Here is a 26,060-nt window from a genome sequence, read left to right on the forward strand (position 1 = left end):
GTGGAGGTTTCTAGTAGATATGGAGAAAAAGCTGCTCACGATGTGTCCGTCCACAAACGTGACAGAGCAGTTTGAGAAATGTGAGGAAATGCACAATAGAATCATCGCTCAAGTAACACTCACAAATGAAGCTGATGTGTTAGAGATCACAGCTGACTTCAATAGGCGGATGGGAGAGATGGAGCTGAGCCACCAAAAGCAAATAGAAGAGGTAGTTTCCACTTACGAAGATGAAATTAAACAGCATGTGGCTAAACTGCACGCTGTAGAGGTGGACAACAATAATAAAGCAATAGAACTACGACGGCAGATGAGGATAGAAGAAGCCAACTTCAACGATGAGAGAGAGATGCTCAACGACCATTACGACAAGCTGGTAAAAGACTACGATGAAATCAAAGATAAGAATGATATCATGAGTGAGGGAACTAACGAGCTGGTGGAGATGGCTGATCTCAAAGAACGGAAAATGTCTGACAGTTTATGACAGGAGTTTCTGAATCTGACTCAAGAGATTGGATTCATTCACCTCCGATTCTTTTATCAATGTTGTTTTCCCGCTCCATTAACTCCACCTGGTAGAAGTTGGGGTCATTTCATTCTCCATACAGGTGATGATCCGTTTGATCTGAGTCACTGTACTGGAGTCAGTGTATTAGTTTATTTTGTATTGTAGTATTCCATAACGCATACATGTGGCATACAGCGGCAATACTTTCAGCACCTGACATCTACTGCAGTCATAAAAAAGAAGACTACGATATGTACATGAAGATCTAAACTATTTACAATGCATTTACAGATATATACAGGGTGTCTACAGCTCATCGCTCCACCTTGTCCACAACAGAAGTAAAGTGTTCGTAGCTTGTCCAGACCTTTTGATGTTGACATCATCTTTACAGGGCAGAAAGCCTTTCTGTTGTACTTTTTGTCCCTGGGTCGGTTGGCCACAGCATGTACAGACAGGGAGATTCTGCACTCGTGACACCTTTACTCCTACTGCAGAGGGCTGTTCCAGACTCTTTCGCTTGTACTGCGTAGCTCTGGCCCAGGACGGTGGGCTTAACTCATGAGGAGCAGACATTGTGGGCAGAGTTGTAGGGACTGATGTAGTAGGAGGAGCAGGCAGTATGGCCGTGTGGAGGGGCCAGCAGTCTCAGCGGTTGCTGTGGATGCAAAGAGAGAAGGCACAGGTCTGCTGATGGTAGAGGTGGCAGAGGTGTTTCTAACTGCCGGTAGCACAAGTGGCAGTGGTGGTTGAGGCCGGGAGAGTGGCTTGATTATGTCCTTCTTTCCCTTCAACACTTTAGTCCCTGCCGTGCTGGGGTGGTGGAGGGAGGACTGCCGGCTGGTGTGGTGCTGGAGAAGTACAACAATCACCTGAAGCTGGAAGAAACCATCCTGAGAGGCCTGGGCCTGTGGCCACGTACTGCCAACACACAGGATGCCTGAATCACACACATTCACACTCACTCTCTCACACACACACACACACACACACACACACACACACACACACATGCACACACACGTCTGCCAACCACAGCAGCTCCAAATCACCAGCTAGGCTAAATGTTCACTCTGTTCAAATGTTGCTCTGGAAAGGGATGATTCTATGTTCTATGTTTTCTATTTCTGTCTGTTTGCTGTTTCTTTCAAATAAATGAGCTTTTTCAGCGACTTCAGCAAACTGTCTTTTTTCCACACAGTAAATTCTATGTGTGGTTTACACTCGTATGTTAGACTCAGATGCTGAAACTAATCCCTTCTGTGCTTCCGCTTCAAGCCAAACTTGCTCTAAAAAAACTCTTTATACCTCTTATTAGCAAGATAATATTAGTTTACACTCGAACTAGGTCTAATAGTGTAGTACCTCAATCTGACCACTAGAGTATACCAGAGCTCATCTCTACCCTCAAGCACATCAAAGCCAGGGTAGGAAATTTACATATTTTTTAGGGGGCAATTTTTGCCCCCACTGACTGAAATCCAGGGGCATTTAAAAAAAAAAGATTAACAATTATTAAGTCAACGATCTTGAACGAATGGGACAGCACTTTGCTGCAAACTATCACGTTATTATTACGTCAGAAAATGTTAACTACAATTGTGGGTATTTATTTTATACTTTTTGCTACTGTCTTCCAGGCTCCTTCCTCACAAGATGAGGGGTCATTTTAAATGACATGTTTGATGAATAAATTTGTGTAATAAAATATCTGCTTCCATTTCTCTGATTTCATGTGTTTTTATGTTCCATCTTTAATCCTTATTGTTTCAGTGGGAACTTAATACGCCCGGCTGAAGACATGTGCCGTCCTCTTTGTTCACCCCTTTTTTTCTTACATCTCCACGCTTTCACTGTTTACCCCGTCTTTAACGTCAACATTGCTATGAATTGTGGGTAATTCCCTTGGGCAAAGTCTGCAGAAATGCGGATTTACGGAAAGGGTTCATAAAGGGCCCAAAATGTCGGAGAGAGAGACTCAAACACTCGATGATTTGACAGTGGGACAGAACTAAACCTCAACGTCTGTGAGTCCGTGAGTGTGGAAATTGGGATTGGGTCCAACTCACCCTGTCATTCCAGATCCAGCCACTCCCTCCTGCCCTGCAATAACCCTTTTCCTGCCGTTTCCACCACCTGTTCTTCCCTGGCCAAACTCACTTGCTTCTCATTTCCCTAATCAGCCTTGCTTATCTGGCCCATCTCCACCTATTCGCTGTCAGATTGTTTAGTTTGCATCCTCCCTCGCTTTCCAGACTTCTGCCCCGCATAAGTTGTCTCCACTGTTGTCTCCTGTCTCCACTGACTGGTTTGACCTTTGCCTGTTTTGGGACTCCAGTTAATAAGAACTTTTATATTACACGGAATGTGTTTTTTTTGTCATGCTTTCAACATGCGTCATATAATCTTCATGAAGTGTAAATTCATTGAGAAAATTGCCATTTTGTCACACATTGAAAATAATGTTTGATCTACTCCACTTCTTTGTTTTCTCTCTCATTTTGGCCATGCTCGATGGATTGCCATGACACATGGTAGACACATTCTTGCACATTGTTGAATTGCAATAGTTTTGAAATCATTCAAAACGTTTCGTCTACTATTTGATTTTGAAGGTCGATTAAATCGATTTAGAATCGAAATCGTGAAACCCCTCATCACAATAACTGGATATATGGTTTCATCACGGTATGATTCCATTGAAAGACAGTAAAATATCATATTTTATTATTGCTCATCCTTATGATGCGCATATGTTTGACGAATTGGTGAAGACATTTTCTTAATCCTGTGCATTTGTTGTCAAATTGAGGCTGCCCATGTGTGACTTGTCAAATTGGTAATGTTTTAAAAATGCTGCCCATGTGTTGTTGAATTGGTGAAGATGTTTTCTTAATTTCTTTCTGTTGTGTCTATTTGAATGTGTTTTCTGTAATTGCAGTGCGTTGAGCTCTCTGGGCCACCACAGTGCAGTTAACGTGGCTCTGGACTCTTGACATAGTATGTTGTGTTGTCTCAGAATACATACTATGGGAACTCAGTGGTTTATGGTTTATGGAAAGCTGTTTATTTTTCCTGTAACACATCTTACTGGGTTTTAGTCTTTCTGATATCACAAACGGCACAAGTTCATGATGACAGTATTCATGAATGTGCCACAAAACTGTTATACAACTCATATCCAGTCACAATAGGTTTAAAATTCAAGGCGGCAATAATCATACTCTAAAACTCTTTCTTTTTTTTTATATTTTATACAGTAGCTTTTCTCTTGCTCATTGATGTATGACTACAAAGTGAGAAAATACATTTCTCGCTTGTTTTATTATGTATTTATAATTGTTTTTTTACAAATCATCTTGAAAGTTTTAGTCTCTTCAAACATTACAGTGGGAAAATGTGTCTTCCAGCTTTTAACAGATCATCTTCCATCAATGTTCTTTATTTTGCTAATTTAGTAGATAGCCAAAATACTTCCTTACCATGAAGCAGTGAAAAACCGATAAGGATGAGCCTGGCTGCCTTTACCTCTGTCATCTTGTTTGTGTCAGCTCATCCACCTACATCACAAACAAATAGTGTCTCTTGTGCTCAGTCAGCATAACTGGTCTTTATTGATCCTCTCACGTAAAGAAAACAAATACAAATGTTCCTCTAAAATGCTTTTCAAGCCACTGTGCATAACCTAATAGCAATTGCAGAACAGAGCTTCAGTTTTGGATAATCTTCTAATGTGCATATATAACCATGTATGATTTTATATTAGCATAGAGGTTGGCCGAAATGTTTTAGTTGCAAGTGATATGTTACATCCCACCAGCACACTGAGTTATAACCACATTTCCCTACTCATTTTAATGTGCTAAACATTTGTAGTCAAGCAACCAGTATTTGCATGTTTCAACAAACCATTTAATGTGTAAAAATAACTCTACCCTGGAGGTGTCTGGTATTCTTCGATTTGTCCTTCATTGCAATTCAAGTCATATTAAAATGTACTACAGACATCTAGTGTGTTTTTTTATATTTATATCTGATTTCGTCAGATAAATGAGTGGATATCAGTGCAGAAAAACTAAGTCCTTATCCAGTTTCATTGTATGCTGAGGTGTGTGGTTACAATACTTGCATTCACACTTCCAAATTAAACTGACTTAACAAGTGAAATTGCCATTTAATTAATATCATGAAGCGACTCAATTAGTTACTTAAATTTAGCAACACAGTTGCTTGGACGAACAAGACATGCATGCAAATAATTCAGACGGGAAATAAATAAAGCCGGTTGTCTCTCATATGAGTAATCGTGTGAAATCTTCCATCACACACTGAGCAGCTCGAAGGTTTCTCTCCTGTGTGTGTTCTCATGTGTCTCTGTAAATTTGGACCATGGTTAAAAGATCTCTTACAGACTGAGCAGCTGAAAGGTTTCTCTCCTGTGTGTGTGTTCTCATGTGTGTCTGTAAAGTTGAAGCCCAGCTAAAAGAGTTCTTACAGACTGAGCAGCTGTAAGGTCTTTCTCCTGTGTGGATTCTAATGTGTGACTTCAGACTTCCACGCTGGCCAAATGTTTTCCCACACTCAGAGCATGTAAATAGTTTCCCACCAGCACTACGTCTTGAATCACTGACATGGACTTCATCAGGTTTCACAGAGTTTAAACCTGACTGAGGTTCTCTGGTCTCCTTCCAATCATCACTGTCAGAAGAGTCTCCTGTCTTCTCATCAGTATCTGGTTCTGGATGTCTATCTGGATCTGAGTTCCTGCCTGTTTCTGGTCCTCCACAGTCCTCTCCATCAGCATCTGTTTCCATCTGTTCAGTTTGTCTTTGATGAAGCTGTGAGGACTGAGCTCCCTCTTTATCATCTTCAGTCCTCACAGGAGTGAATGAGAACTTGACATCAGCTTCCTCCAGCCCTTGAAGCTGCTCTCCCTCCTGACTGGTCCAGAGTTCCTCCGGTTCCTCTTTAATGTGTGGGGGTTCTGGGTCCTCCTGGTCCAGACTGGAGCTCCACTCCTGCTGCTCAGGGGGAACCTCTTCTTGAACCACCAACAGCTGCTGGACGTCTGCAGGAAAACAGTAAACACACACAGAGACGTTAAAAAGAAATATTAGTACTGAGCAAATAATCTCCTGTACGTACACTTTTATTTCCTGCCATCATTCCCTCTTACACTCCCTGTGCACAGTTACCAAACAGACATGACGACACAAAATGTAAAGACACAAAGCACCAGCAGCGATGAGGTCATCAATAGTTTACATGGCAAAAAAGTGTGGCACTACCCAACATTGTTAAGAAGTATTCAAAGAACCTGCATCGTCCATAAAGTCCGGCTGAGATGTGACCATGTGGGCAGTTATAGTCGACTAACGTACGTAAACCTGCCACCGTAGAAACAGTGGATAGAACCTTCAGAAGCAGCCACAACGTAACCGTGGACGTGACCATGAAAATATCAATCATTTTAGAATTCAACAAGCTGCAAAATCCACGTGGTGTTATCAAAGAGAACAACGTGTAAATATCTTCTGTCATAAAGAAGCTGAGAGAATAAACAGTGAACCAACCTGTTCTGTGTAACCGGAGCTGAGGGATGAAAACAGCGCGCAGTTGCCTCTGTTGTCGCTCGTTCTCCTCTTTTGAACGACAAAGTTCCTCCTCATACTCTGCTATGGTTCTTTCAAACATCCCAAAGATCTCCTCAGCAGCCGCAGTTAGTCGCTGGTTGACTAAACGTCTCAGCAGTTGGACTTTAGACATGTTCCTGCGTGGACAGAACCAGATATAGTCATCTGTAGGCAGGCAACAAAAATATTCAGGTTGAAATAAAAACCTTCTTCTTCAGTGAGAGTAAACTTGTATCAAAGTACTCATTGCCAGAAGCATTTGCAGCGCAAAAAAATGCAGCGTTACATTTCAAAAAGACACTAAAACCATGCATGAAGTGTTACTTCTGCTGAAAACGTTGCAAAAATAGCTAAAGAATCAGCCATCAATAACATTAACAATAACAATAGAAACAATTCAAAATTGATAAAATCTAGTTAAAACTAGAAAATTCCGCAAGACATTTTGACAGTGTGGCTGCTACTGCCCAAAGACGTCAAAATATATACAGTATATACACGCCAATATTACCGCTTCTCTCTTTTCTGCATTTAAGAACTTTACAAACACACACGCACACAATCTCAATCAATATTAGCAAGTTCTTAAACGCTGCCTGTCTCGCAGAGTAAAATAAAATCACATCAAACATCAAAATCTGTCAGCCATATTGTCTTGTCTAAGAAAGAGCTATATCTAAATGCTAGAAGCAATATTCTGAGTTTTACACACACACACACGCACGCACGCACGCACACACACACACACACACACACACACACAGCTAATAGCTATCACAGGATTCCAACTTCACACACATTTCTCACAGAAATGATAATAAAGTAACATCAACAGTGAATACTGACTGAACTCTTATTTTGTCAAAGATTCTCATCTGAACCCGTGGCTTTAGAGGGATAGCATGTAGTATTAATAACATAAGCTAATACGTTAGCATGCTAGCAGCGATTAGCATTCAAACAGCAGTAGGTACATGTAATTAGCTCTCCAGCCTGACACTGGCTCATTCCTTAACTACGTTGCTATAAACATTCCCATAATCCATATATAGTAATATATAACTAACTTCAGCTCTCATAGAACCGGACTGTCTTTTAGATTAGCATAAATCAGCAGAATTATTTCAATGAGCTCCGCCATTTTAACAATAGAAGCGCGAAAAAAACTTATTAGACTACAATGAAATATCTGCATTTTACAGTTACTAAAGCTTCTCAAGTGAATACAGATGTTATATCTGACATGGTTCTGTTTAAAGTCAGTTTACCTGTAAATATAGGACATTTATCAGGTCAGTTGAGAAGCCGCTTTCTCTTTTGACTACACTTAACCCATGAGTACTGAAGGCTTTCTTCTGCTCTAGTTACGTTAGCTACTGATGTTCAGTATACTGCCTAGAGCGCCCTCTGCTGGCGATGTTGGGCATAGCAGAAATAAAATAACCACACATCCCAGTAAAAGACCAAATGACAGCATAATACAGATACTTTCCGTGATATGTGAGTTTCCCTGTTTGTTTAACTTTATTGAACATTTTTATTATGTTGCTTGCAGTTTGAAGAAAGCTGAGTAGATGAAAGAAGATGAGAGTGGATGATAAGGTATGAAATAAGTGTTTATTGTGCTCAGGAAGCCTACTGGACACTACAAAGCAACAAATCAACCCAGCAATGCTGCAGCGCTAGAGCACGAGCCATTCATATTATTCATAAAAATGACACGATAGACAAATGAACACAGTAGAAACGCTACTGCAGATGTAAAAAAAACAAAAGCAGCTGACTTACCAAAGCTGCCTTCACTTAAAGACAAAGTCCATCCTCCTTTCTTTGTTAACAAAGTCAGTACCAAATCCATTTCTCCTCCTTCAGCCATTGAGTGTTAAAAAAAACAAAGCTAGGTAAAAAAAAAAAAAAGAATCTATACCAAGCAAAATGCTGAAAATGTCATAACTTCTCTTACATATGTTTCAACCTGAACTCTTATTAAACACTAAGATCTGCTAGCTAGCTTTCTGTTTGACAAAAGTCACGCTGGCCCACTGACCAATCACGGCGCATGTAAATGCTGCGCTGCACGTTAATGCAGACGTACTTAGCAGGCTACCTCGGTGCCACTGGCACGTCAAAGAATACGCCCAACATGTCAAACTAAAGATCTGAGTGGTTGAAGACTATGACAATCAACAATATCGTCCCCATTCACTTAGTCTGCAAAGGCTCTCTAGCGGGCATCGAGCCTCTCTCTTTACATAGAGACATAGGGGCTGAATCTGATTGGATAAAAGCTCTACTTAAAGCAAGCTGTGCTGGAAGCAGAGCAACAGAGGAAGACAGGAGCTGTGCAATGAGAAAATAAGCTAATGGGGAAAAAATGATAACACATGTAGTGTATTTGTGAAAAATGATTAAATGATAAAATAGCTATAACTTTGTGATTCTGTTTAGGCCAGCAGAGAAGGCTTAGCTGGCCCTGACGGCCCACCACTGATGGTGCATAGTTACAAAATCATTTCACAACAGGTTAATAGCAGAATAATAGCAAGGAATATGTTGTTTGTTTAGTAAATAAAACTATTAATATGTGTCCTCTGCTACACTCTACCCTCACTGACAGCCACTTGTCTTACCGAACAGTCTGAATGTGATACCAACAAATGTTTTTTATTGCCCCACTTAAAAGTGTGTTCACCAGTTCAAAGTTGAAGATGGAAAAGCTGTAGTAGGTCATCTGTCTCTCTCTCTCTCTCTCTCTCTGTCTCTCTCTGTCTCTCTCTCTCTCTGAGCGGAAGGAGTTGACAGAGCGTGTTTGAGAGCGATTAACACTGATTTTTACGGTATTTTTTTCGTCACTAGTCAAACGTTGGATGAGATAGTGTATCGCACGGTGTTTGTGTGAACATTTAGCCGGTTTTAGGGTCTTTGTGAGTGGTTGCAGTCGAGCAGTGCGAGCTGTCGGCTGCTAAACGCCACCATGGACATGACCGGATTAACGATCCCGCCGACTTTCCCGGTTTCAGTGGAGGAATGCAGCCTGGCAGTGGGTGAGCTTGTTGGCCACAGCAGCGTGAAGTCCGCTGCGCGAATGAACAATGCCGTGGTCATCTTTCTTGATACCATCATAAATGCGGAAGTGGTGATTGACAACGGAATCGAGGTGGGCGATAAGTTCTTCCCCGTTTACCCTCTCTGCACACCGGCAGTGAAGGTAACAGTGTCCAACGTCCCACCGTTCGGAGATGAGGACATAATCAGAGAACTATCAAGACACGGGAGGATAGTGTCTAAGGTGAAGAAGGTGTCTTCTGGGTGCAAGTCTCCTCTCCTGAAGCACGTGGTGTCTCACAGGAGACAGCTGCGCTTGATCCCGAACAACAGGAGCAAGGGGCTGAATTTAGTGTTCAATGTGAGAGTAGACGACTTTGACTACATGATTTATGCAACAACTGATGACTTTAAATGTTTTAGTTGTGGAAAAGTGGGTCATCAGAGCAGAACGTGTCCTGAGAAAAACAGCTCTCATAAGGACCAGAACCAGAACCAGAACCAGACAGGTACTGAAGAGGGCAGAGGGGACAAGCAAGACGGACAGGACGGGCCAGATGGGGTCCAAAAGAGGAGGGAGGAGGGGACGAGCGGGTTAAAGGAGGTTAGGGTGGAGGAAACAAGTGAGACACAGGAGGTTAGGGTGGAGGAAACAAGTGAGACACAGGAGGTTAGGGTGGAGGAAACAAGTGAGACACAGGAGGTGATGAAGGACAGGGCAACTGAGGTCCAGCAGGTGAGGGAGAGTGCTGGAGGACAGGTGGAGACAGGTAGGGAGGTGGACATGGAAGCAGACGAGGAGCAGCTCAAAGCCCCGCAGCTGAAGAGGAAACAGAGAGGAGACAGTGGAAGCTCACAGGCAAAGAAAACTGCAACGAAAGAAAGTGGAAGAGCAACAGAGTGAGTCAGTCTGGAGGAGGACCCTGAGTCCAGTATGGAAGAGGACTCAGTCCAGTCAGGAGGAGGGCGCTGCTGCTGACAGTGAGCCCTCTAAACAAGGTGCTGGCAGCTGTAGGAGCTCTGGAGACTACAGCGTGGAGAAGATCAAGGAGTTTCTGAAGAGGAGTAAGAATGTGAGAGGAGCCAAAGTGGAGGACTACCTCTCTGACAAGGAGAAGCTCTCCAGCTCTGCCAGGTCTCACATGAGAAGCAAGGACAGAGGAGGTCTCAAGAAGTAGGAAGGCTTCAGACTAAAGAAAATAGTTCACAAAGTGAACAAAGAACTGGACAAAGATGGTGCTAAGTGAGAATAACATCTCACAGTCTAAAGACAATCAAAGACACATTTGTTTGTTGGACTTTATTTGTTTAACCGTTTAAAATGATAAAGAAACATGTTCAAAGAAAATAAAGGTTTTCTAAAAATCTCTCCCTCTCCGTGTCTGTCTGTCTGTCTGTCTCTGTGGGGAAGCTTGTCGGCCACAGCATTGTTCATCCGCAGCGCGGATGAACAATGCTGTGGTCATTTTTGTTGATAGCGTAGAGCAGAGGTAGCCAACATGGTGCCCGCGGGCACCTGGTCGCCCGCAGGGACCATGTGAGTCGCCCGCAAGGCATGTTCTAAAAATAGCATAAGTCACCATGGAGCTCCGTCTAAATATTTTAGTTGCTGTTCATTTTTAATCAAAAACGCTTGCATTATTGTAGATTTTAAAATTATCATAAGAGAGTCGGGTACCCAGAGGCGCACGGCGAGCGCACCCCGTCGTCAGGTCCGTCAGTTCTCGGAACAGTCGGGCAACAACTCTTGGGTGACGGGGGTAGAGGCGAAGCAACGCAATCCGACCGAAAAGCGCCAGACTAGAGGTTTGAACGCGGGCGCCCGAAGATACTCGCGCACCTCGGAGGGTTGGACCCCCCCTCGGCTATAGACGAGACTTTTTACTAGTTTCTTCGTGGAGAAAAAGGTACCATTAGAAATGGTGTCGGTGACAACAGACGGGGCTCCCGCCATGACGGGCCGGCATGCAGGCTTCATTGCGCAATGTAAAGGTGACCCAGACTTCCCAAAATGTCTACATTACCACTGCATCATTCACCAGCAGGCGCTATGTGCAAAAGTAACCGGCTTTGATCATGTGATGACTCATGTCTGAATATCATAAATGTCATCCGCTCCAAAGCCAAACAACACAGGATATTCATAACTGATGATTTGTATAAACACGGGACAGAGTTGATTTGTTCAAAACTGTTACAAAAGTGGTTAGTACAAACGAGACATGATTTGAAGATATGACAGTTAATGATTTCATAAAAAATGTTAGAAGTGATCATTTTTACAAAAATATAACAGGTGTGATTTTGAACTAAATGCTACAAATGTGCTTATTCATACAAAACTGTCAAAGATATTTACTAAAATATCAGAGATGTGATACCTCTGACTTTCAAATGTTGAAACAGAAGAACAGAAATAAATGTTTAAATATATCTGTTTCCCACCATCATGTTGTGGAAATCATTGTTAATAATTATTGTGAGGAATAATTAACATTGACATGTGATCAGACAGTCTCTTCACATATATTATTATTATTATTATTATTAAAAGGTGATCTGTGCAACTTTGTTATTCAGGAAGTTTGTATCAAACAAGTAGCCCTTCGTACTACTCAGTACCCTTGAAGTAGCTCTCAGTTTCAAAAAGGTTGGTGACCCCTGATCTACATGAACAATATCATCACTCCAACTCCGACCAATATCATGTTTTTATACAGAGGACAAACACTCCTGTATCCAACTCAACCCATGTCTAGATTACAGTCTACTGAATGTGTTTAATCCTCAAGAACACTGTTGTGCATTTACATACAGCTATATCCCTGACTTTGACATTGTTCAATCTTATAAATATCTCGGAATTTAGTTAGACAGCAGTCTTCCTTTGAAACCTCATGTGGAACAACTGGTGCAGAGTCTTAAGATAAAATGAATATAGCATGTTTAAAGCATGTTCTTCCTCAAAACATTGTGCAATCTACCTGTGTATCATTACAGAATACACATAGTGTACTTGTGCTGTACTAAGTATATCACATCTGATCTGGAACTGACTAGGACCCTGTTCACACCTGGCTTTAACATACGTTAAGCTTTTGATAACTGAACTGCCTCCTGCTACTTAACGCTACAGAAAGAATTACAAAGGACTTTAAAACTTTAAACTCATTGATTTTTGTTTAATGAGCAAACCCCTGCGTGTTCACGTCAACCTCCTTTTTCCTTTGCCTCGTCATGTCCGACATCACTCACTAAAAGAACAGTTAAATCATCAGTGCGTTGTTCTTCTGGCCAACACCTTCCTATGATTCCTCATGAACAGGGCAAACTGCAGCGGACACCAGCATGGTTTTACACTTAAGACTTGCAGTCATTCTTCTTTTGAATTAAGATTTTCTTTAAATATTTGTGTGTGAGCTTCAAGAGTGTTTTCCTGCTTGTAGGAAATACTGGTCTTTTTATCGATGCCGTGAGGACGCTATGTCTGATATTTCTATCATAATACCTTTTGACATTTGTAACTTCTTAAAACTCGTATTTCCTCAATGGGCATTTTTGGTCTTCATTTTATTTGGTGTCTTTTCAACAATTCAATGTCTTTAGTGTTTTGCTGAATTTTGGTTCTTTTAAGTTAAATTCCTTCTTTTAGTGGAATGGAAACATGTGGTTAACGAAAGTCAAACATATTATCGCTTTGTTTCATTTAGTTTTGTTCTGTGGGTCGATCTCTCCACAGCCTGAAATGTATCCACAACTATTGGGAGGATTGGCACAATGCTTTGTACATTCATGGTCCTCAGAGGATGAATTCTACAGACTTCTCCTCACATGGTGAACATGGTAAACATTAAAGCTGTGAAACATAAGCTCACTGTTTCTTAAGTTCAGCCTCCCAGAGCTGTAAGTGTGACTGTACGAGTAACGGTGACACACCTTTTTAATATCTTTACATTTAACCGTTTTGATTCAATTCAAAGTCTAATAGTGGGGGTATCCTTACAAGACATGTTTGGCTTCTGACCTCGATGTAAATAATACGCAATGTATCTATTCATTGATGTATTTACACTTCTTTTATTTGTTTATTATTCTCACTGTTTCATGCAATGTGTCTTTTACTTCTTCTCCCTGACATTTTGATTATTTCTTCAAATAATGATCAAACCCATGTCGCTTTACTGCAGCGCCTTTATTGTCTTGATACAAAGTTTCTTAATCAATGTGATGGCCTGAACCATATATATAAATATATATATATATATTATATATATATTACCTTCAGTAAAAGTGGCTTTATTGTAAAAAAGGTATCTGTATGAAATTTCCGCCTACGAAAATTACCTAAAGAATGTAAGTCCACTACTCACTCTCCCTTTACGCTCTGGTTTGGTCACCACCAACTCCTGAGAAGATATCGGACCTTTTAGCTGCTAAATGATCCACTTTCTTTGCCAGCTAGACACTGATTTAGTCTGTGTACGGTTTGGTTGGCGGGTGAAACCGAAACAATGATCTAAAAGGGGCTGAAAAAAGCTCCATAGCTCTGAGGAGCGCTGCAGAGTTGGGTGAAAGTGACCCCTTTCGTCTCATTTCATTTCATCCATTTTGGATATAAAAAATATTGATTAGTGCAGCTTTAAATCATTATTTTGCCAGTTAAGGTTAGGTTGTATTTTTTAATTTTACCATTTGAGAACTTCAGCTTCTTTTGTCAAAAAAAAAAAAAAAAAAAGATAATCAAAGTAAGGTGCTCAATAAAGCATAGTTTTGTTACTGGTACTCAAACTTAGATTTCTTAAATAATTCCAAACGCACAGTCCTGCTGTCACACATTTTAGTACGAAAAATGTCCCTTCCAGTGTGTGTGTGGAGGCAGTGCACATTGTGAGATTAAGATAAGCGGGCTGTGGTTGAAGTGCATCTAGGTTCTCGTTCATTCCCATTCTTCCTCTTACAATCGCAAATTTTAATACATTAAGACACTCTTAGTCAATTTAATACCCTAAGAGATGTTACTGCTACAGCCCTGCTTCGTCTGGTGTGACCCGTAGCTCATGCTGGCTACTATAGAGTCAGTCTGCCGATTGTACGACTCTCTCTACTTGTGCTGCTTGTGTTACTTTATATTTACGCATTTACTGTTACTTGTGCCAAAAATGGCTGTTGTCCAGTAAGTTAGATACACTCACGGGGAATCTGATTACGTCCGATGTATTTTGGCCTCAATAACCGGTCGTTTGTTCTATTTTTATAGTAACAGCCCTCATGCAGCTTCCGCTCAAATTCCATCAGCTGATATTTAATTGCATCGGAACAAGGGTTTGCTGATAGACCATTAGAGAGATGTTTCAGATGGGAAACATCCTGCTCAGTACTTATCTTGGTCAGAATTCTTTAATAATCCAACTTCAACAGATTCTCATCAATAAATATGTTAAAAAACAAATGTTGGTCAATATGTATTGTTGCTGCTTTTTAAACTCATATCCTGATTTCAGCCTCAGGAAACCAGTATCGCTCCGGCTCTAGTCTGGATTAAGTCGGGTTGAGTTGCACAATAAAACGGCTTCTTTGGCTAAGAAAACTGAGGTTTAACTCATCGAATAAACATTCGTACAACTAAACCTCCAATCTGCACCTCTAAAGAACCAACTGCTTCAGTTTGATTGTATCTTCGTGTGACGGTACGACGGATTCGTCCACTTCTGGTTAACAGGTTCAGGAGAGCCAATCACACAGTCCGCAGGCTTAATTATCAACTGCTGTATGTCATCCAAGTCTCTGTCAACACACACACACACACACACACACACACACACCATCAGTCACAGTGTGTGTGTGGTCCGTACAGTATCTCACCACCAGTCACTACTTCAGCCTCTACCTGCTGCAGTCAGCTATCACGAGTCGAGTGTCAGACTAGACTCTGGACCAGAGAGCAATGATTTGTCTGGGATTGAGAGAAGAAGAAAAACAGAATTAAATGGCGGTCAATCTGTTCTGCTTCGTCAGGCTGCAGATATTGGTATGGACATACATTCCAAATTACCTGAGTATAGACTCTGATTGTGAAATACCTGAAGCGTGGCCGGATGCAGACACTGTGCAACCAATGTGAGGCCATTTTCTTTTCTTTGCCCAAATTATTTTCTCATTGCATTTTTTTAGACAGGGTGACCTGGATAGTGTAAACATAATCCTGAATAGTACAGCTGTTTTTTTTCCTGTTGGGTACATAAACACAGCAATACACCATTTGGGATTATTATTATTTTTATTTTTTTTAAACAAGCATTTTTCTTGGAGATATATGTGTATATAGTATATGTTTAGAGAGCTTATTCATACTGTGAATGTTGAAACAGAACACAACACAACACATCATTTAATTAAGAAATATACTACCAGTTTAAAATGCATGCCCCCCCCCCCCAATCCATCGTGCTACATTTCTTCCCTCCGATGCCTGCAGACCATCACCTTTGACCATCAGCTCCTTTCACAGCTCAGACACGATGCAGTAAGGTGGCGGGTCTTCGGGGTGGCGGTGGTTGTTTATTCGGGACATTGTTGCTACGTCATGCAGATGTGGAGGGGGGTCAGCACAGAGAGACGGAGGGGGAGGTGTTGGTGGGTGGGACAGTCAGTGGTGACGGATGATGGTCGTGGTGGGTGGATCCCGGAGGGCAGAGGCCAGCTCCGCTCCGGTCTAGCTGATAGCCGGGCTGTCTGTCTGGGGGTCTGCAGTCTCTGAGGGCGATCCGGGCTCCTCCGGGGCGTCGTCTGTGCTGGTGCTAGTGGAGACCTGAGTGGGGTCCGAGCCGGCGATTGCCTCATCCTCCTCCTCGGGCTCCGAGGCCGGCATGAGGTGCAGGGAGCCGGGGAGTTTGACGGGGCAGAACGCCGAGCCCGTTGGGATGAAGTTGACCTTGTTTTTGTCGGGGCAGGAGAAGAGGGGGATCGAAGCTGATGTGGACTGCCTGGAGCTGCGGAGGAACACAGGAAGTTAAGTCAGGTGGGGGGGGTCACACATTCCTGAGGCAGCAGGGAGGTGTTTCAGTTTGTCTGTACCTCATCTCCTCAAAAGCTTTAATCTTCTCACAGCCCTCTGGCGGCTCCCGCTTGAACATGTAACTGTTGTTAGGTTTGGGAGAGGAGGCGAACTTGGGCAGTGGGGAGCTGCTTCCACTGTCTGTGAGCACAGAGACACAGCGTAGAAGCACAGTCCACACTTCCAACACTCACATGTAACAACCCACGATGATTCCAACACATCTTTGTATTTAAAGAGTCAGAGTCTATTTTTCTTTTCCTCTGATGTACTTTGTGGAGAATCCCCACAGGCAGTCTTTCAAATGACATAAATCTACTGTCTACATACTGCTAATTTACCAATTTATAGCAAAAAGGCCCACAGTGTCACTGTGAGCTTTCTGGCTTCACACATTGCTCCTCATTGAGGCAGTCCGTATTTTTAAGCAGCCAAAAGTAACATGGTAGCTCAACTCAGCCCCTCTTCAGTGCTGAAGTAGGAAATACACCTTCTTCAAAGTTGAAATGTATTTAACAATGCTTCCCCTACTTATAGAATATAGGCTGTAAAAGTATTTAAGTAACTAAAGGCCCGATTCATACGATTCTCCTACGGCTCACTGCAGGACATTTAAAACTAGAAAATGCATTTCCTGCTGAAAATGCGTTGGAATGCTGAAAGCTGAAATTAATTGCAAAAACATTGCTGAAAATAGATGTCCAATTCAAAACAAATTGCAAAAACCTTAATAATTCAAAAAGTTTAAAGATTACGAATATGAAAAGTCATATCACACCTCTCCTGAAAGAGCTGAACATTTTGATATTCGAATGGTTTCTGTGGCTTAAACAAAGGTGCTTATTTCATTTAGAGTCTTGTTTTTGTCCACTTCTTAAATTTAAAAAGTGGCAAGAATTGGTCGCCAATTTCTCCAAATTGTTGCCAATGACTCTCAAGCCCTGCTGAGTGTTTAAAGGTTTTATTGTTTTTGGTCAATGTTGAGAATGTTATACTTGCAATGAAGTCTGCAATGTTCTAATACAAACAGAGGATTGAAAACTCTGTATGAGGGTTGACAAATCTCACAGTATATATTGTCACATTGCCCAGCCCTGTTTCCAGTGTAGAGTATGTCAACATATAAGTACAAGAAGTGACCATACGGCAATCAAACGTTTCAGTTTTTCACAGCAGTATTGTCAGACTGCTCATCTCCCGGCTCAACCGGCAGGTGACCCCTCTGATGTTTCTTGAAGTCGCTGCAGTGCATGAATCCTTTCCCGCAGACCGCGCAGAAATACGGCTTTTCTCCCGTGTGGACGCGCCGGTGCAGCTTGAGGCCGATGGACTGGGTGAACCTCCGGCCGCAGATGTTGCAGCCGTACCTCTTCTCCCCTGAGTGAATCGCCATGTGTATCTTCAGATTGCTGGGGTTGCTGAACTTTTTGTCACACTGCTCGCAGGCGTACGGCTTCACCCCCGTGTGGATGCTCATGTGATACTTGAGGTTGACCGTGCAGCGGAACTTCTTGCCACACACGTTGCAGACCGGCTGCTGGCCCCGCTTCTTCCCCGTGTGGATCCTCATGTGGTTCTGGAGCGCGCTGGCGTGGCCGCAGCGTTTGCCGCAGGTCTCGCAGACGTACGGCTTCTCCCCCGTGTGCGTCAGCATGTGGTGCTTCAGGGCGCTCCGGTGGCTGCAGCCTTTACCACAAACCTCGCAGGAGAACAGCTTTTCTCCCGTGTGTCTGCTCAGGTGATTTTCGAGGACGCTCGCATCGCTGGATCCGAGGCCGAGCACGTCGCAGCAGTTTTCCTTTTGCCCGTGAGTCACCCGGTGGGTGGTCAGGGACGAGGACGAGAAGAAGCTCTCGCCGCACATTTCGCAGACGAAATCTCTGTCGCCCGAATGTAGATTCTCGTGATCGGCCAAGCTCTTCCTGCACTCGAAGGCCTCGGGGCAGAGCGAGCAGACAAACGTCTTTTTCAGGGCACCACACCTGTGCCGCTGGAGCTCCAACGCGCCGTCGAACTGGCTCTCGCACAGCGCGCACGTGCGGGTGCTCGGTTTCTTCAGGCTGTGCCGACGCATGTGTCTAGCCAAGGTGTATTTGTAAGCAAACTCGATCCCACAGTCGGAGCACTCGTAAGGTTTCTCTCCGGTGTGGCGTCTGGAATGCGCCATGAGCCCCTGTTTCTCGGAGAAACATTTGCCGCACTCGGAGCAGAGGTGCGGTTTGGTGTGAGTCAGGTAGTGTCTGTCCAGCATACACTTCAGAGCAAACGTTTTGTCACAAGAGGGACACTTCAATGGCCCCGTGCTCTTCTTCTTTTTAATTTTGGCTGTGCCAGTCGAGGTGCCTGTATCCTCCTGGACGCCGTCTTCCTCGCTTACATCGGAGGCCGGCTCTGAGGCGTCGGGCACAGACGGGGAGCCAGAGTTACTCTCACGTGTGGCTGCATCAGCTGAAACAAACAAAAAGCTCCATTAGGGGACTCGAAACAAAGTGGGAGGCACACAGCTAACACAGACAAACACAGCCGCTCAAATTCAACAAGTTAATATATGATTAAAACAATGTTTTGCTCATGAACAAAAAAAGTTTCAGACGGAAGTCTTTGTTCTGCTGGTTTGTAAAGAAGCAGTAGTTACCAGGTGTGATCACTGATTCTGAATCAGCCGCTGCTGCTGTTGGTTCTTCAGTATGTTGCTCTTCTGAAAAGAAAAAAAACCCTGAAATTAACTTTAGTGTATCTCTCAATAAGGGAGCAGAGTTTGCCCAATCAGAACTACTAGTAGTAGCCGGGACATCTATCCTGCTCCAGCCGGCCATTATAATTGCAGATGTGTTTTGGCAGGTAAAGCAATTCATTTTTAGGTGGTTGTATCACCTGAACATTTCATTTTGAAAATGTAAACTAAAGGCAAAATATTGCAAAAGCTCAAATGTGGCTGTATGCTTTGGGAAGTGACTGGCACTAACGGAGGAAGTAGAGGTAAAAATGGATTTAAAACATGTTACGGTCATTGCTTATCCAACTGTAGCAAACACAACCCAAACTATGTACAAATGATTCGAACTTGAAACATGCACGGCTGGCACATGACTCCTTTCACTGTACTGAGCACTAGAGATCAAAACATGGAGCAATACTTGTGTTCAATATTATGTAATTCAAAGTTTGACCATAACTGAAGCTGGTACCGATACCTCTGTGATATATGTGGTCATTCTGCTTTTTTGGCGCTGGTTTGGATCCTTCCTCGGCTTTCTTTCTCTTCTGACGAGAGCTTGTGGATGCAGATTCTGTAATTCAACAACATATAACCTTGTTTAATATCCAAAATAATGCCAGTAAGTGAACGTGAAAAGCCTCTCCACAGTCACTCAAGCCTTTAACCGACTTACCACTCTTGGGCCCGGCCACTCGCCCCGCTTTCGGCTTGGTGCTCGCCTGTTTCGTCTCGCCGATCGGCCCGGCCCTCCGCTCTGCAGCGGGACCGTCCTCCGCTTCACACATGGACACTTTCAACACCGTCAGTATTTTCTGCACCGCGCCTTTGGTCCACGTTTCCATGAGGGATGCAAACTGGTCCTGTGAAGTCACGGGCGGGAAAGAAGGAGGAGCAGTGAGATGTTAAGTATAGGTGATGGTGCTTTCACAAAATGTATCTGCACGATACAACAAATGAATAATCATTTAGCAAATGTATCGAGGAAAGAAATGCCATATCTTTGGGTTAGGGTTTAGTGAGAATATGCTGCTTCTCTACGTTGATGACTGATATAATATAAATAAAATAATAACTGCTTATTTGAAGAAAAAAATCATAACTGCTAGACCCTTGACTCCAATAAAATGTGAAAACTTAATCACATGTTTTTAAGTGAAATCTGAGAAAGTTACTTTGAGCAAAGGTTTGTTGTTGCACTTTATAAACTTTCACATGAGTGTTATAAGTTATACAAATTGGTTATGACGCTGTTGTGAGCCACGAGTTGCTTTGGGCGACACCGAATACCTCAGAATAGCTGCAACACATCCATGTTTGAAGCTACTGAGAGACTTTCAGTCGCACACAACCTTAACGTTACATGAGAGACGGTTTAGTGCCGTTACTTATCAAAAAACACAATTTCTAATTCTTAGCATTTGTTCATAACGAAATGTCACAACATAGGTTAAAACCAGCGAGTTTTCATAACGTAAGTGTTACCGTTATGGCTTTATTAAACGGGTGACTCTCCTCGCTCACTTCGCTCTCATTTTCTTCCCTCTTCACATCCGATACTGTAGCCGGAGCCGCGCGCTGCTGAGCGGCCATAACAACGTTGGCCGAGGCCGGGCACTGATCCAGAAGTCTGCTGAGCTCCGTCACCGCCGCGTGCACCTCAGTCTCCATCAGAGCAGATATCTGGCTCTCAAAAGTCTCCAGGCTGAACATGTTTGTAACTGATTTGATGTTGTAGTTTAGTTTTCAATAAAGCAAATCTTTCTTTTCTGCAATGGGCAAGTTGTTCCGCTCATGTTGCTGTTCCGCTCATTTCTTCTTCGTGTGATGAGTCGAGGAAGACTTCTGCCCCCTAGGAGAGATGAAGCGCTACAGCATCTATTCAACAGTTACATCTTAGCTTGTTCTACTTTTGGGTGTTGTACCCTAAAATGTGATTAAATGTAAAGTGTTATTAAAAAAAAAAAAAAGTCGAGTTCGAATCATTTAAAAAGCAGTTTGGGAATAATTTTTGGAATCAAACCATGTCTGGCTACTTCAATATTTACTTTGACCATTCTACTCAATCTAATTATATGAACCACTAATGGAAGCACATTTATACTAACTAAAATGTTAATGTATCTATGTATTATTATTCTTTTATTTTTTATTTAAATCCAATAAATTGATACATTGTTATAATTTAATAATTTATCATAGTAATTCGATTTTTGGTTGTTCATCAGAGTGTTAATGGTTGGTTAGGTCTATTTTCAAAGTCTTTGCCAGAGCTCAGTATGCTGTCATGACGGCATGAACACCGCTAACAAATGACAACAGAACATTCTTACTGTAGTACATCTATTACCAGAATAGGTGTAAATAATAGTGTGCTGTTGTATTTTCCCATAACCAGAGCATTGTACATTCATGATACTGAATACACTGAGGACAACCTACAGCTAGACACTTTTCAATACCATCATTTGCAGGTACAGAATGCAGGCAGACAATCTTATGACATATATGTATTAATATAGAATAATGTATTGTGTGGACAGTATCTAATAATCATTGAGCATAAACTATCCTTAAATAATCCCGAACATAGAAAAAAATGTGGAACTTGTGAACAAGAAGAGATTCCTCTCTTATCTAATGTCAATCTCTCCTTCACTGATACAATGGCTGCAGCAGACTAGACTCCTGTTCCTGCTGAACTGAGCCAGTGTGTTTGGTCGAACTGCTATCAGCTCAGAAGGCACAAGAGGGAGGCCAGATGTTTCCTCGGAGTAATGACTCCACATGTGGCCCTCTGGTGGTTCCATTCAAAGTGTCAAATTCTGCACATTATACAAAACTGAGCCGGGATTTAATTTCCATGCCAAACATATTTCCTTTATTGGAATTAAAAGCAGGCCGCTAAACATCAATCCATCTTTATATTTCCAATGAAATTTATTTTATATTGTGATATTATCTCATGTGTTTCCATCTGTCCTAAGGAAAAATAAACATAATCTTGCCGTTGACTATAATCTTCTAATTGTCAAAGAGAAACTTAATTTAATTTCTCAGGGACGAGCTCGACTGGCACCATTGCAAATTGTCAGTCAGAATGACAAACAACAAAGGGAGAGGAGTTACAAAACCGCAGATTAACATCTGATAAACCTGCAGGTGTAAATGATCTTATCCCGAAAAAAAGAGTACCGACACAAGCAGACAGAGGATAGAAATAATCTTTTCATGGCTGAGATGTGGATCTTGTTAGACGATTATAAAAATCCAGTAGTTTATCCAAAGGCTTTTAATTTGTGAGAACACAAATGTGTTTCACTGATATGTATCCATTTGTCTTGTTGTGGGGCTTGAAGATACTCACAGGGATACCCAACCTTTTTGTCCCACATGAGCTCCCATCATGATATAACTCTTATTATATAAAAGTGAATATTGTTACAATACTTTTTTTATACAAGAGATACTGATCCTGGAATAGACGGAATCTTATTAATTTATTGGTTTATCGCATGTACAAATGTTTTTCATCTTCAGCTTTTTGTTGGTACCATCCATCATTTCGAAATTGGAAAGCAAAGAGAACAGATAAACAGTGTCAATATTCATCGTTATAAAGACTTTTTGGCTGGTTGCTCTTTTCATCAAATACAGAACCTTAAAAACAGAGTTCCCTCCATATGCCCTTTGGTACTAAGAAAGATAGAGCAATGTTCTAAGCGTTCTAAACTTTTTTTCACCTTTTTTCACCTTTTTTCACCTTTTAAAATGGCACATAATTGTGACCCAATCCACAACAGGCCTTAACTATGAAACGTGATCAGAGATTTATTTTTTTGCATAATTGAACGCTCCTGGCCATTTCTACACCACATTATATTATCTTGAAGAGGTACAAAATAGTTAAACCATGTCAAAGAGGTATACATTTGATTAGCCAACTTCGTTTAATGCATGTGTTATTGAAAACATGTACTAAAATACTTTGTAAATGAGACCAAACAAATACATTTCGGCGGACTTAACAGAATGTAAACTAGCCTTTCATAATAGATGCAATGTCATAAGTGGGCTACAATTCAGGCTCCCTCATGTGGTTCAAATGTGTTCTGCAGATATAAATGTTAAGAAGTTAAAGACCAGCAAACCCACGTCCTGTTTGAGATTTAATCTATTTATTTACTCTGGGACTATCAGAATGGTTTATATTGGGCCTTCAATCGGGTTGAACTTGAGATCATGACTCTTATTGAATAGAGAGGGTGCTTTATTGTAAAAAGGAACATAATTGAAAGGGCTAGTGTTATCCTATATTATTGTTATTGTAAACAAATCCCAACAAAGACCAAAACCAACAATGTGTTAGTCCATTTCTCCATACTTTCTGACTTCCCTATCCTGTCTGTGCCACTCAGTCTTTAAACAACACCTCACAAATACAAATACAAAGTTTCATTTTTCCATAAGGCTCAGTGTGTGCTAAAAAAAGCTGGGCACTGTAGTTTTTAGCTACTGTTACTCAAACGGGAGTTAATAGTGCATTTGTTAGGGACTATTTTCAGCTGCGGATTAATACACATTTGAATATGTATGTATAGCAGCAAGGCAGTGGGATCGATTTTAAAATAAACCAACATGTGACAGTGGCTCGTTGATTTGTTTTTACAATGGAGCTCTATGGCAAAGTGAAAGAAGAGATATCAGGCTTTGGATACACACACAATACCTGTTAGTAGGATCAATTCATTGTTGGCTTTGCTCTTTTTCAATTGACACTAAATCAAATATTGCCATCTGCCATATCCTTGAATGTTTCAGATATTCATAAGCTAAAAGAAAGCAAAGGGAAAGAAAATGTCACTTTTTACAGTTTGAGCATAAATCTTCAATTAGAGAGGAACTACAGATTCTTTGTCATACACCCTCATCATCTCTGTACAAGTGAAGAACTTAGCCACTGTGAACAAATTGCTAAGACTCCCTGTTCAGCAGTCGACTAAGCTCTGCACCTGATCAGACACGCGGCGTGACAAAAACAGGCTAATCCACTCCATCTTGTCTCAGAAGAGTTATTCATTCAGAGTGAATCTGCAGACTGGCAGCTTGAAGAAGTCCTATTGTAGAAATGTGTGAAGAAGAAAAAAAAAACTACACTCCAGGTATCCTCCTCCAGCTCTGGGAGCAGCAGTAGCAAACGCAGCAGCAGTGTCGTAATCCCTGGCAATGTGATTTTTTTTTAAATTTTCTGTCCCAAATCATCATGCCAGAGACCCGCACAGCCACAGCAGAGACACCACTCCGTCCTCCAGGAAGACTCGCAGCTCTGCCCTCCGTATACTCGTCATCTCTCTCTCTTTCTCCTGCCACTTTCTCTCTCACGTTCCACTCTCTCCGGTCCTCCCTCCCCGCCCCCACTCCCCCCTCTCAGGCTCCCATGCTCGGTTTAACTTTGGGTATTTCCCTCATTAACTACTATGCCTATATCAGGAACTCCAGAGAGGCCCGAGTAAGTCTGGCTCTGCAAAAAAAGAAGAAGAAAAAAAGTGACAGCGTGCTCCTCTGATAGTAACTAATGATAATCAGCCCTTCGCTCTGCTGGGTAGAGAAGTCTCTTGGCAGGTGTGAGGGCACTCTGGGGGACACGAGCTTAAACGGTCATTGATTGGACAAAATGAGAAAAACCCTTTCTGCCTCCAGCTGTTGTCTCTTTGTTGCCTTTACTCTTGCCTTGTTTACTATCTCAATTCAGAAGTGTGGAGATTTAGACCTGGAAGTAGTGAATTAGTCTGATAAATACCTGCAAACATTAAGGATTAATTGTGGCTCTGAGACGTTTGTAAATTGCATGCAGCTAAAGCTGGATTTTCAGTCAACAACACAAGGGGCGTAGGTTTTGTCTTATAGTTCCACCTCAATGTAAGATGGATTCATATTTCATACATTGACCCAGAAGAATGTATGTCAGGTTTACTTCCCTAACTCAGATTAAGTGCAGCACACTTGCAGCCTCCCTAAGGAAAGCGTTGTCCTGAATGGAGCTATAGGCACTGAATTCATAATCGGTAAGGGTTTGGGTTACAGTTGGTATTCTTCTTATACCTTAAGGAGCGTTGTTATGCCAAATGATTCTGCCGCCACATACCAGCAATACTTCCAGCGTCTCATCACCGAGCCAAATGCATATGTGCCTCCTCCTGCAGCGAGCGAGACGAGAGGCAGTGTGACGTGTCTGCGGGGCCCTGGCTCCCATCACAGCTTTTTATTGGTGAAAGGAATTGGTGCAAGGGAGCACCACCCACACCACCCAATGAGCAGGGAAAGACTCCTGTCCCCAGCAAGCGGCTACTCCAGGCTGTACTCTGAGGGTAAGAGAAGAAGAAATGCAAGAAGAAGAGGAAGAAAAGTCAATTACTGTCTGGTGAGGGCGCTTCCATGCAAATCCAGCTTACAGAGCCTATATACTGTTTGAGAATTGTTGCCTTAAAATGTTTGTAATGTAATGTTTTTAATATAGAAATAGTAATTATCACAGCCTTAGAGACAACTAACCTGACATCTAAACTGTAGCAAAGCACCATATTCATCTAGTCCCATATCTTATATAAAAAAATGCTTTTATTAAGAACATATAGAGACATATATACAGGCCCACATGCATGGTGCTGGCGGTGCAGTGCAGGTTGCAGGTTGCATGTGCAGGACATGATCCTACAGGGCTGATAGTGAACTCAAATTATCAGTTTGAGCCCGAAGCTAACTATCAGATGTTTCACAATCAGCTCAGCAGGCTAACATTCAGATTATTGTCTGGCTCTTTAATGCAGAGACACAGTGTGAGTGCATAGTAACGATGATTGAAATACGGTGCCAGCCGTGAATCAATTAATATAATAAACTAATCTTTGATGATTTATGGTTCATAGCTGCGCTCCACAGCTGCCTCTTAAACCTGTCAGTCATCCCAGTTTCTCATGTCACACAAATGATTTTTATAATGAATGCCTTACTCCAATCCCTGCCAGAGATATCGTGCTCTGAGTTTGAGCGTGCTCACGCTAAAAGTGAACCTAGCACGCTGCAGGCTCACGCTATAGCACG

At 42.1% G+C, this 26,060-nt stretch overlaps 2 protein-coding genes and 1 pseudogene across 2 annotated transcripts; all 3 read right to left on the reverse strand.

The window, feature by feature from the left end:
• Nucleotides 1–1,070: 1,070 nt before the first annotated feature.
• LOC116388232 (zinc finger protein 25-like) lies at nucleotides 1,071–6,277 on the reverse strand (annotated as a pseudogene).
• Nucleotides 6,278–15,044: 8,767 nt separating this feature from the next.
• LOC116388050 (glucocorticoid-induced transcript 1 protein-like) lies at nucleotides 15,045–16,926 on the reverse strand. Its single transcript, XM_031855647.1, has 2 exons — nucleotides 16,264–16,926; nucleotides 15,045–16,178 (listed from the first exon to the last, which is right to left on the reverse strand). Exons 1-2 carry the CDS (start codon nucleotides 16,320–16,322, stop codon nucleotides 15,902–15,904), a joined length of 336 nt encoding a protein of 111 aa, XP_031711507.1. The 5' UTR covers nucleotides 16,323–16,926; the 3' UTR covers nucleotides 15,045–15,901.
• Nucleotides 16,927–17,005: 79 nt separating this feature from the next.
• Nucleotides 17,006–23,929, reverse strand: LOC116388037 (zinc finger protein 665-like). The gene is made up of 5 exons (XM_031855625.1): nucleotides 20,445–23,929; nucleotides 19,636–19,822; nucleotides 19,438–19,533; nucleotides 18,879–18,941; nucleotides 17,006–18,691 (listed from the first exon to the last, which is right to left on the reverse strand). The coding sequence occupies exons 1-5, from the start codon at nucleotides 20,670–20,672 to the stop codon at nucleotides 17,403–17,405; spliced, it is 1,863 nt and encodes a 620-aa protein (XP_031711485.1). The 5' UTR covers nucleotides 20,673–23,929; the 3' UTR covers nucleotides 17,006–17,402.
• Between the last annotated feature and the right edge of the window lie 2,131 nt (nucleotides 23,930–26,060).

The sequence above is a fragment of the Anarrhichthys ocellatus genome, unplaced genomic scaffold (genome assembly GCF_004355925.1).
Source record: "Anarrhichthys ocellatus isolate YVR2014 unplaced genomic scaffold, GSC_Weel_1.0 scaffold16, whole genome shotgun sequence".
In the NCBI taxonomy this organism is placed as follows: Eukaryota; Metazoa; Chordata; class Actinopteri; order Perciformes; family Anarhichadidae; genus Anarrhichthys; species Anarrhichthys ocellatus.